The 13536-nt window shown below is 40.3% G+C and overlaps 1 protein-coding gene across 2 annotated transcripts in view; it reads left to right on the forward strand.

Moving 5' to 3' along the window:
• The window catches only part of Tbce (Tubulin-binding cofactor E), a 270639-nt gene that overhangs the window by 112376 nt on the left and 144727 nt on the right, over nucleotides 1–13536 (forward strand). For both annotated transcript variants that reach the window (XM_090375351.1, XM_090375353.1), the window contains exon 8: nucleotides 5707–5882. In XM_090375351.1, coding sequence (XP_090231477.1) covers nucleotides 5707–5882 — 176 coding nt within the window. The remainder of the gene's footprint in view (nucleotides 1–5706; nucleotides 5883–13536) is intronic.

Here is a 13536-nt window from a genome sequence, read left to right on the forward strand (position 1 = left end):
CTACTCCTATTCCTGGTTACCCTAACACATCCCCTATACCCACCTATTTCAGGATGACTGCCATTCGTCCCTGAAACCCCCAACACCCCACGCTCCAGATCGCTACTTATTCTAATAGAAGTTGTGCAAGAATCACCTTCACCTCTGCCTACGGCTGCTGTTGATCTATTAGTCCTGGTATCCCCCCAAGCTATCAGTTTTCCGACCCACCTAACACTGCCTCGATAGCATCAGCAAATATTCTTGCACCCTTTCTATTTAAATGTATCCCATCCCTATAGAAGCAGTCTCTCCTGTTAACAAATACAGTCCAGGCTGAAAAAAATTCTACCCCTTGAGCCTTGCACATTCTTTCCAGGGCCGAATTGATCGACAGGGCTCTCATCATATACTCCTTTCTATCGTGTCTGGGCAGAATTGCAGACACTTTCAAATTCAACCCTAACTCTCGGCTTTTGTTCAACAGTGACCTGTACTTGTTAAGTAATTCTGCCGGTCTCCTACTCCTAATATCATTAGTGCCAACGTGTACAACTATATCACCTTTTGTGCCCTTAAAAGATGATATCTGCTCTACAACGTCATCAAACTTTGCCCCTGGCAGACATACTCTGGTCCCGTTCCACCTATCCTTTTTACAAAGCATGTTTCCCTGACTAGAGTCACCAAGAACTACTAGTTCCTGTGGGACCAGCGCATTCTGCCTTGGGGGTTGCCGCTGTTTCGCGCGATGACCAAGTGCAAGCTCTGGAGTTGATGTGGGCAGCTGAGAGTTTGATGGGCCTCTCAATTTAGATCTTTCGAGGGCATCCACCCTGTCCTTCAAACTCTCATATAGGCCCATAACAATGCTGAGTTGTCGCCTGATTTCCTTACACTCCTTACATCGCGCACACACACAAAGGCATCCCCCATGGCAATATGTTCCGTTCCAGAGAGTTCGGCAAACATTTCACAAGTCGCACATTTTTTTAGGCTCTGATGCGTTGGAGAATCGCCCCCCTCAGTTCTCCCCCGAGTCACAGCACTCCTGCCCTCTTTAGGTGCGATGGCATGGATCGAATGTCAGAGTGATAGTGAATATCTTCATTTATTGCTATATAATATTGTTGTAAATACACCATAGTTTATCCAAAAAAACTTCATTTATTGCATATGACCACTATTAAGAATTATGTACTGAAAAAGTGCTGTCATCAGTTCCTGAAAACTAAATTACAAGACTGTTTCAGAATGGATGTGTAAAATGTAAGTCCATAGCAGAATTGTTTTTTATTAAGAGTGTAAGGAGAATGATATAATCTTTAATACTTTGTCTTTTAGTCTGTATACTCATAAAATGTTAGTAAATAAAATATTTATTTCTAAGTAAAGTGAATATTCATGTTAAAACAAAAAACTGAGAAATTTGTAAAATTTGTTCAGCTATAAAGTTCTTCGCTTATAACGCGGATATTAAAGTTGTCACCTTATATTGCATTGTATCAAGGTTGCATTGTATTCCTATCCATTAAAAAAAAATATTGAAACATTGCAAATAAATTTTAGTTTTTTTTTTTCCCCTTTTGGTAGTTGTTGGCACATAGGCTTCTGTGGCCATAATGCACCTCTCAAGGTTTTTGCAGTACTTTGATCCAAGCCCAAGGCGGGATTCGAACCCGCAACCTTTGGGTTGGCAGGCAGGCACTTTACCCACCCGGCTAGCCCAGTCGGCAATAAAATTTAAAAAACGAAAAGCCTTCTTCTAGAAAACATAAAGTTGAGCACCTGTCAAGTCCCATGTGACTGTGTTTGTAGCAACCTAGGATTAATAACAGAGTAGGAGAAAAAACAGTATGTACTGGAACTTAAGAACAAGTTTGAGCTTCTGCAGACTTCTCAGGACCAAGATATCAACGTGGAATATTACAACTTTCTGAAAGTGATAAAGCCCAAGAAACCTATAGGGAAAAAAAAAATCCAAAGAAGAAAAAATTAGTCAAGAAATACTTGTCATGATGAACCGAAGACAACAAATGAAAAGCAAGAAAAACACTGACAGGGAGAAAATTGAGTATACTGAGTTATGCAAAGCCATTAGAAAGAGACTGAGAGAGGACATAAGATTTAACACAAGAAAAGTAGAACAAGCATTAAGGGAAAACAAAGGATTTAAATCAGCAGCCATGAGCAGTAATACAGAAAGACAAATGATACTGAAACTGAAGAATAGTGATGGTGTACTTATAAACAGCAGAGAAGGCATGATTCAAATAGCAGAAGACTACTATAGAGAATTATACAAGGAGCGAGGGAATGATGCCAGCAGTGGGGAAGATGGATTGCAAAGTAGCAACACATAAAACATACCCGATATTCTTCCTGATGAGGTAGAACATGCATTGAAGAAAATGAAGAATCAGAAAGCCCCGGGGGAAGATGAAGTTACTGTAGAGTTGTTAAAATTGGGAGGAAGAGACATAACACAAAAACTGGCAAGGCTCTTCACAAAGTGCATTAGAAAAGATGTCACGCCTAAGCAGTGGAATAATGCAATCATAGTTTTGCTGCATCAGAAAGGAGATAAATCATAAATTGGAAATTATAGACCAATTAGCTTGTTATCCCACATATACAAGTTGTTCACAAGTGTCATTACTAACAGATTAGAAAGAATACTTGATGAGAATCAACCAAAAGAGCAAGTTGGCTTTAGGACAGGATTCTCAACTATGGATCACCTTCACATAATATCAGCTAATGGAGAAAGCAAATAAATATAAAGCACCGTTATGCCTGGCATTTGTGGATTATGAAAAGGCATTTGACTCCATACAGCATAAGGCAATGTTTCAGGCACTGGAAAGACAAAGCATAGATACCCCATGTATTATGATTTTGAAGAAAATATATGAGAGTGCTACCTCCTTTATTAGACTAGACAAAGACAGTAGGAAATTTAAAATTGAGAAAGGAGTTCGACAAGGAGACACAATATCTCCGAAGCTGTTTACTGCTGCCCTTGAGGAAGCTTCCAGAAGATTAGACTGGTCGCAGAAAGGAGTCAATGTGAACGGAGAGTACCTAAACCATTTACGATTTGCAGATGACATTGTGGTCATAAGCCACGATCCCAAAGAATTAGAGGAAAATCTTAATCAGTTATGCACAGTGAGTAAGGATTTTGGACTAAAGATGAATATGGCTAAAACAAAAGTAATGATGAACAAGTATGCCACAGAAAGGGAAATAATGATTGAAGGAGCAGTAATTGAAAAGGTGGAGTCATATACTTATCTGGGACAAGTTATTAGCTGTAATAATGATAAATGGCTGGAAGTCAAGAGAAGAATAAATTTTGGATGGATACCATTCAGGAAATATAGTCACATACTGAAGAGCAATATCCCAGTTTGTCTGAAACGTAAAATAATGAACCAATGTATACGCCCCACCATGACTTATGGAAGTGAAACTTGGGCACTCACCAAAAGAATGGAAGAGAAGCTGAGAACTACAGAGTGAAGAATGGAACGAATTATATTGGGAATCAGACTGTTAGATAAGAAGAGAAACACATGGATTAGGCAGCAAACTCAAGTAAAGGATATTCTTATCAAAACTAAAGAACTAAAATGGTCTTGGGCAGGACACATAGCTCGAAGACATGATGACAGATGGACTAAGAAAATAACAGAATGGTATCTAAGAGGAGCTAGAAGAAAACATGGAAGACAAAGGCGGAGATGAATAGATGAAAATCATGAGTTTTTGGGTAGTAAATGGATGGCCAGTGCTCAAAACAGAAGGAACTGGAAAGTTGCTGGAGAGGCCTTCATCCTGCAGTGGATTGAAAATGGCTGATGATGATGAGGAGTAATTTTGGACGACAGGAGAACTTTCATCCCCCATATCCAAGCTATCGAAGAAAAGATAAAAAATTACATCACTATATTAACACGCTTTACTCGCAAGGACTGGTGTCTTAAAGGACCAACTCAATGCCTTTTATACTCAGCAGTATTTATACCAATTGTCACATATGGAGCTGCAGTATGGTACCACCGAATGACTTTAGTGCATGCTCAACATAAAATTCAGCAAATTCAACGACTTATGCTACTACAAATGACCCACGCATGTAGAACGACATCAACTGCCGCCCTACAGCTACTAACAGGCCGCCTCCCCTTGGACCTCCACGTTGCTTTTATTGGACTCTCTCATGCCATCAAGAAGAATAAGGAAGCTGAATTCCTCACTATTCAAACCCGTACCGATACCGACATCAAACAGGAACATAATCGTGTGTGGCTAGAATTGATAAACCTATTGCAAACCCGCTGGAATAACTCCACAAATGGTGCAACTACTAAACTTTTCCTTCCTGAGGTAACCTACATCAACAAACAACGTTCCACTTGGTTCTTCCCTAACGTCTATGCTTCCTTCCTATTAACTGGCCACGGGTCATTCAAGAGACGCCTTCTAGAGTTCGGCCTAGTCGAGGATGCCCTCTGTACCTGCAGAGAACCTGAAGACTGGGATCACGTGATGCACTCATGCAACATATACTTAGATCTAAGAATCCAACTACTCCTAGACCTCCACACTACATCACTTCGGCCAGAAACCAAGTTATTGGAATCTTATGATGCTTTCCGTGCACTGACCAGTTATGCCAACGAGGTCTTTCGTCGTCGCTGGCATCACCTGCAAATCCCGAACACTACTCCTGGATAACCTCCTCTAGACACCAACTGATACCCAGCACCGGAAACTTCCAGACATGAAACTGCAAATTGCGGCCAGCCCTGTCGACACCACTCCATGATTCTCCATTGTGACGATCCTGGACTCTTTAATTTGAACTTTACCTATTCTCTTCTTCCTACCCAAAGTCCTTCTCCAGGACTCCCACAACTGCACCTAGCACTCTTCCTGCTCCTTTTCGCCTGGGAGGATGCCTACGCTCTGTCATCCTCGCTATCTTGCCTGTCTTCCACTTTCCTGTGTCTTCTCTGCTCTTTCCTTGGCCTTCCCCACTCTCGCTCCTGCAGGAGTGTGGACGACCCGCCAGATGTCTTTTACTCCCTGGTCCGGCTCCTCGTGCCAGTGGACAGATGCTGGGAGACTCCTTCCTGGTGATCGCGCCTCCCAGTAACGAAGAGGCCAGTCAAACAACACAAACAACACACTACTCACACATAACCCACACTGACTGGCTTTGCTATGTTAACAGAGTATTTAACGCAGATTTGTGGGGAACTGCGGGGACCGCATAACAATAACACTATGTCCACTATGTGTTTGTAGCAAACAGTGGCGTGGCTGTTCTCAAGTTAAATAGTTAATTTAAAGAACTAAAAATAGTGCACTTTTTTGCTAATTTTCGCTTCACTAAAAATTATTGTAATTGATCAGAGTTAATTTTGTTAATTAGGTCAGATGATCCACTTGTGTGATTCTTCATGATTTTAATTATATGCAGCTATTAGCTGCAAATTCTGCAAACAGATTTATTTTAAACATGTCTGAGTGATTGATTGTTCATATTAGTTTCAAATATAATTATAGAAATTAATAATGTCAAAGGCAAATTTATTTTGTTTAACCTTTTTTAAGCTAAAGAGCCATTTATGCTGTAATATGAAATTAAGAACCATTAAACTTTATAAACAGATTAAATTTGGCCTTGCAATTTAATCTGTGGTCTTGCAATTACAGATATTGTATTGTATGTCAATGTTTCCAAATGTCAAAGAAGTTAGGCTATGGAAAAATAACATAACTTGCATAGAGGAACCACCACATAAATATTTTAATGAACTGAAGATCATTAGCCTACAAAATAATCTAATTGCTTCATGGAGTGAAATATGCAAACTTGGAAACCTTTCCAGGTAAGATAAATAGTGCTGTAGTACTAGGATGTATGTCTCATTCAATCAAAATATAAACTTTTCTAGCATTTTTAACATTTATGAAGGAATTGCTGTTATTTCCAAACAATGGTTACTGAATACTAGTAAAATAATAAGTATTACTAATACTGCTTCTAATGAAAATTAATTTTGGCAGGGCAAGCTTCCTTCTCCCAGGAACTTTTATATATCTAAATATCACCATATATTAATATTTTTTTATATTTTAAATATTTATTATTAGTACAAGAACTCTTATGCAGTTTCTCCAATTGATAGTTTATTACAGTAAACTGTTGTTTATCTTATCTTTTAGCATCCATTTTTCTCATTTAAATCTGGATATAATTAAAATTATATAATATATTATATATAAAATTATATAAAATTATATAATTTTAATTATATCCAGATTTAAATCTGGATATAATTAAAATTATATCCAGATTTAAATGAGCATATAATAGCTCATTTAAATCTGGATATAATTTTACATTAACCAATCTTTATAATGTTTTAAGCAATCTTTTCTGTTACACATCTAATATGTTTGCTGTATTCCATGTGGTTTTAAAAGTCCTGAGTAGAGCAGTGGCATTCATATTAATACACCGTGAGCCAAAACATTATGACATTAGTCAATGAGCCAAAACATTATGACCACCTACCTTACCTAATATGATGTTGGTCCTCCACGTGCAGCCAAAACAGCTCGTACCCGGAGAGGCATGAACACTACAAGATTTCGAGATGTGTCTTGTGGTATCTGGTACCAACACGCATAGCCAACACATAACCTTTAACTCCTGTAAGATCCGTGGTTGAGATGCCACAGATCGGAGGTGCTGTTCCAATACAAACCACAGATGCTCAATGGGATTGATGTCTAGAAAATTTGGAGGTCAGAGTGATACCTGGAAGTCTTCCTCAGGTTCCGCGAACCAGTCTCGAACAATCTGGGCAGTTTGGCATGGCGCATTATCCTGCTAAACAATGGCATCGCCTGAGGGGAAGACCATTGCCATGAAAGGGTGTACCTGGTCAGCAATGATGTTTAGGTAGGAGGTAGACATCAGAGTGCCCAGCACATGGATGACTGGACCCAGGGTGGTCCAGCAGAACATCTCCCAAAGCATGACACCGCCACCACTGGCTTGTTTTCATCCCACGGTGCATCCAGGCACCATCACTTCCCCAGGTAAACAATGCACATGTACCCGGCCTTCCACATGGTACAACAGGAAACATGATTCCTTGGACCAGACGACCTTCTTCCAAAATCACTCGAGGTCCAGTTTTGATGTTCGTGTGCCCATTGTAGGCGCTGTCGCCAGTGAACCATGGTTAGCATGGGCACTCAGAGCAGCCTGTGACTATGCAGCCCCATTTTCAGCAGGGATCGATGTACTGCGTGTTGTGACACATTACTCCTGTCACCAGCATTCCAATTACCTGCGAGTTGTGCCACAGTCACCCTTCTGTTGCCACGTACCATCCAGGGGAGCCTTCGCTCACCTCGAGCATCGATGAGCCATGGTCATCCAATGCCTTGCCAGCGGTTCATGGGTTCCCCCTCCTCGGACCACTTTCGGTAGGTACTAACCATGGCTGACCATGAGCACCCCACCAGCCAGCCGTTTCGGATGTGCTCTGACCCAGTCGTCTGTCCATTACAATTTGGCCTTTGTTAAACTCGCTTAAGTCTGCTGCCTTTCCCATCTGAAGAACAAGAGTAACACTGATTAATGGAGATCAGTATCAGTTGTTTTTTATACCGTGTCCCAACCTGTGCTGTAGTTCACCTGCAGTTGCTTCGATTTGCATAACGACTCGCTGGTCATAATGTTTTGGCTCATCGGTGTATACTGTAAATCCTAGCTAATCCGGATTAATTGGGAGGGGAGAGGTCATCAGGATTAAGTGGTAATCGAGATTAGTGAAGCAAAAGATAGCTCTAAAAGACAAAAAAAACTTAAAACACAAATAAGTGGAAAATTTAATGATATAGGTAGTGCTGATGAAAATAAATAAAAAATATCACTGTAGAGCCTTTATTTAAAAACTATAAAGAGACAATACATTTATCCATCAATGGAAGACCCAGAAGTTGTACTTGTTTTTGAACATAATAATGCAGGTTTGAAGAAACTGACAAGATTTGTATGAACAGACCTCTGCTACTGTTCTTCGATGTTCATATTAGGTATTCATAATACTCCTGCAATTTTTGATTTGTTGGAGAGTTCACATAATTGATTATTGCATCAATGCCATCTCTTGCAGAGCTAAGAAATTTCTTCTTAATTGTAGATTCTTAGCTCTGCAAGAGATGCCATTGATTATCTGATTGTTCTTCCTTAGCAGAATCCTTAATAACATCTATAGCAATTTCTTCCTCTGTCAGAAGCTGAAATCCTGGATCTCCTTGTACCACTTCAAGCCAGTCTTGGGTATTTTCGTGTGTTATTTCACTCTATCCAGCTGCCCTGAACACAGTCTGAAAGTCCTCTGGCTCTAATCCCTTAAAGTCAATATCACCATCTGTATTTTGCAAGAGTTTTTTTCCAGCCTTAAAGTCAATATCACTATCTGTATTTTACAAGAGTTTTTCCAGCCGCTCACTAAAGTTTCCTTTTTAGTGCCGCTACATGCATTGGTCCAGTTGAAAACAGCAGACTTGATATTTTGTATGATTTGATATTTTCCAGCATTCTTCCTATTTTGTCATTATCTTCATCCATTCTGTCTTCCAACACTACCATCACCTCATCAAGGAACTTGTGCTTGTAGAGCATCTTGCAGGCCATAATGATGCCTTGGTCTATGGGCTGTATTAAGGCAGTTTTGTTTGGCAGCAAATCCAAGCACTTTATTTTACCATCCTTACTGGACATATTTTCAATATCTAGATGTGTGGGGGCATTGTCAAGGATTAGAATCTGGTAATCTGAAAATTTCAACACTTCTTTCTGGTACCTCTTGACTTCAAGTACAAAGTAGTTATGGACCCAATTCTTTGTAATTTCTTTTGTGAACCAAGCATTTTGCAAGCTGTAATAGGCAATATGCACATACAGCCTTTTAATGCCCTTGGATTCTTAGCCTTGCCGACTACAACAGACTTTAGCTGATGAGTTCTATCTGCATTGGCACAAAGAAGTGTTGAAAACTTCTTGCTCTTTTTTCCACCCTGGTGTTGACTGCTCTACAAGAGGCTTATGTATTTTCTAGTAGACCACGCCAAAGCAGTCCCATTTCATCAGCATTTTATATTTGAGAATAACGAAGACATGATTGTATTATTATTTCATTTAATTTTTTTCTAAATGGCTCAACACCTTCAACATCACCACTTAGGGCTTCACAAAAAATTTTTCTATTAGTGATATTTTACCTTTGTCTAAATTACCACAGCCATTCCTGAACTGTAAATAAAATTGTGTGACTTCAAATCCTTTTCAAACTTTTCTGCCTTTAGCTCAACACCACACAGCAACACTTCTTTTGGTTTTTTAACTTGTTTTCTTTTTATTCCACTTTTCAGTTCTTTAGGACCCATAATTACATAAAATATCGTAACTTATATACATATACAGTAAACCCTCAATTTAACAGACTAATAAGGGAGATGCCGAAAGTCTGTTAAATCAAATGTAACCTGGGGAGACATTTTTTATTGTTCTTAATGTAAAAAAAAAAAAAAAAAAAAGCTTTAATACAATATACAGTACTGTACAATATAAAATTATGTTGCAATTTGGCCTTTGATTTACGGATATCATATCAGAAACAGTTTGTTTTTTACACCGTAAATCTCACAAACACGTGCTACTGAGATGCCTTGCTCTAATTTCTGTGCCACATTTAAATTCACTTGCTTTCTTTTAACTTCTCTATCACTTGATGCCATTTTAAATTGTAAGGATTGCAAAATTATTTAATAAATAAAGTCACAATTCAGAAATCACAGAAACACTCTGTATACAAGCTGACTGTACGTTAGCTTGAGGCAGACTGAGACCAAAACAAAGCGAGTCAGTAGACTTGCAATTTAGTGTCCTGAGTCACGTTCGGCTCACAAGTCACTGCCTGCTGTTATCTGTCATCTGGGAAAACAACTATTTGAACACGTTTTCAGAAAGAATAAAAAACAATTTCCTGAATTTGATTATAAAAATAAAAGTAGGTAATTATCAAAACAATAATGGAAATAGGTTTGGTTTGGTTTTTTTTTTTAGGAGCATTAGCAACTAAGGCCATATTGCTCCGGGATATGCGGTGGTCATTCCCTGACCTTTCCGCATCCTCCGTATTTGGTGGTGACGGGCTCGAACCCCGGTATAATCAAGAAGCGTGTGCTACGCACTGCTGCTCGTTCCCACCTGGCTACGGAGGCGCCTGGAAATAGGTAATTATTATTAATTTTTAATTAATAATAACACTGAAGTTTTGTATAACAAAAAAAAAATAATATGGTTGTGATTAATATGTATGTTACTGTATTATTATTTGTCCAGTCCTTTCCCCTCGACGTGGGCACCTGTACGTGGTGAGGGGACCTCCCAGTGACGCTGCTGGACTTCCAGACTAGCATCACTGGGATCCAGGCTTACATCAATGGAATCCGGCATGTTTGCCGTGCGCTGCGACCCGTGGAAATTCAGAAAGGGGGATCCTGGTGGTTGAGAGGCCCAGCTTCAATACACCACTTTGGCCCCTGCTTCGACAAGACCGTCAGTCAGGAGCCTATCAATGGCGCAGTAAAGTACATCACAGAAATCATTGTCCAAGCAGCTGCGAATGCTGTCCCAAAAACATCTGCCCGGTTTCCACCATTTCCCAAACCTTGGTGGAATTCACAATGCACAACAGCAAAAAAGGCTCAAAACAAAGCGTGGGGGCTATTTCGCCGATATCCTACCACGAACAACCTTATAGCCTTCAAACGCCCACGAGCCAAAGCACGCTACATCCGTCGTCAGAGTCAAAAGGAATCGTGGATCCATTTTACATCATCTATTAACCAGTCTACCAACTCTAAGGTAGTCTGGGATAAAATCCGGAAAATGAAGGGAAAATATACATCCCACCCTTCTTCAATCCTAGATTATAATGGATGCACTATTGCAGATCCAACTGCAATAGCCAATGCTCTTGGGGAAACATTCTCTAACATCTCCGCAACATCTTCGTATTCCCCAGAGTTCCTGGTTCTGAAACATAAAATCGAAAAACAGGCACTTAATTTTAAGTCCAAGGGCCTCTATCCCTACAACGGGGCATTCACTATAGAGGAACTGAAAAGAGCCCTCACTCTTTCCAAAGCAAGTGCTGTTGGACCAGATGGCATCCATTATGAAATAATTAAACATCTTTCACCAAAATCTATGGATTGTCTGCTCCTTCTGTATAACAGAATCTTTATTGAAGGGCAGTTTCCGGACTCCTGGCGAAAGGCAATCGTTCTTGCCTTTCCTAAGCCAGGAAAGGATCCAAAAGTCACCACCAATTATCATCCTATTGCTCTGACTAGCTGTCTGTGCAAAATCCTGGAGAGAATGGTTAATTCTCGTTTAATATGGTATCTAGAATCAAATGACCTTCTCTCCAATATCCAGTGCAGCTTCCGAAGGAACCGGTCCACTTTGGACCATCTTATTAGATTGGAAACATCCATCCGGGATGCTTTCCTAAAACGCGAACACTTGGTGTCGGTGTTCTTTGACATGGAGAAAGCGTATGACACAACTTGGAGATTTGGCATCTTAAAAGATCTGCATAGTCTTGGTCTTAGAGGGCAACTCCCCATTTTTATTAAAAACTTTTTAGCCAATCGATCTTTCCAAGTTCGTGTGGGATCCTCACTCTCTCATTCCTTCAGCCAAGAGGAGGGAGTACCACAAGGATCAGTATTAAGTGTCACGCTTTTTGCCATCAAAGTAACTGTGCCCTCTATGTTGATGACTTTAGCATATTTTGTCAGTCATGCAACATGAGGGTTATTGAACTGCAGAAAGCCATTGATCGCCTTAATTCCTGGGCACTTGCTAATGGCTTCAGGTTCTCGCCGGAGAAGACTGTTTGCGTACACTTTTGTCGCAAGCGTAATCTTCATCCTGAACCTGAATTAAGGCTCAGACAAAATGTTATTCCAGTAGTGTCAGACACAAAATTCTTGGGACTTGTGTTTGATAAAAAGTTGACCTTTCTCGAACATATTCGTCAACTTCATACAAAATGCACGAGGGGACTAAATATTCTCCGCTCTCTCTCCTCCACGCATTGGGGAGCAGATTGATGCACCCTACTACGGCTTTACCGTGCACTTGTACGATCCAAATTAGACTACGGGGCCCAGGTATACTCCTCAGCGAGAGACAATGTCCTTCGATGGCTTGACCCTGTCCATCATCAGGCCATCCGTATTGCTACTGGAGCATATCGCACATCTCCTGTCCAGAGCTTATACGTCGAAGCAAACGAACCATCATTATCCCTTCGACGTAAGCAGTTGTCTTTAAACTATGCTTTAAAGTTGAAATCCCTGCCAGACCATCCTACGTGGACATCCGTTTTTGAGCCACGTTGGGAAAACTTGAACAATACCCATAAGACTGCCAACCGACCTTTTGGTATGCGTGTCCAAGAGCTACTCAGAGAGTTTAACATCATGGTAGACAAGGTTGCACAAACACCAGAAGAAACTCTTCCACCCTGGCATGCTCATCCCCTACCGTGCGACTTTTCCCTTAAGAAATGGGTAAAGTCTGAGACCTCATCATCTGTCTACCAGCAGCTCTACTCTGCACACCAAGCTGAGCACTCAGACTTCCTGCTCGTTTACACAGACGGCTCGAAGTCTGAATCGTGCGTAGGATCTGCTGCTGTCTTTCCGGACACTATAATATCTCAGCAGATTCCTCCTGAATCCAGCATATACACTGCAAAGCTGTATGCTATAGAGCTAGCCTTGGATCACATGTCAATTCCAAAGGTCAATAATATATTCCGACTCTTTGAGTGTATTACAGGCTTTATTATCTCTGAGACACAATTCTCATCCAGTTCTTTGTCGGGTTCAGCAGAAGATACATTCTCTTCATGAATACAAGTTTGATATCCGCTTCTGCTGGATTCCTAGCCACATTGGGATAAAGGGAAATGATTTGGCTGACACTGCAGCCAAATCAGCAACACCCACTAATAATCGTTGCCTGTCAGTCCCCTATACAGATTACAGGCAAATAATACGCAACAAGATATATTCCCAATGGCAAGAACTATGGCACAGACAGAGAACAAATAAATTATGCCAAATAAAGCCTGTAATAGAAACATGGCAGTCTAGTCTGCGCAGGAATCGGAGCGAGGAAGTTGTTCTTGCTCGACGCCGCATAGGACACAGTCATGTGACACATTCTTTTCTGCTGAGGGCGGATGACCCTCCTATATGTGAGTCTTGCGACACCGTTTTAACTTTAAAGCATATTTTAATAGATTGAGTTAATTTTACCCGTGTTCGCAATATATATATTTTACCGCTTTTACTCATCCGACTGAGCCTTATACACTCAGTCAGATTTTATCAGACAACGACCACGTGTCAGTAGTTTTTAAGTTTTTACAAGCTATT

This window comes from Mastigoproctus giganteus, chromosome 6 (genome assembly GCF_048544385.1).
Source record: "Mastigoproctus giganteus isolate SK-2022 chromosome 6, ASM4854438v1, whole genome shotgun sequence".
Lineage (NCBI taxonomy): Eukaryota > Metazoa > Arthropoda > Arachnida > Uropygi > Thelyphonidae > Mastigoproctus > Mastigoproctus giganteus.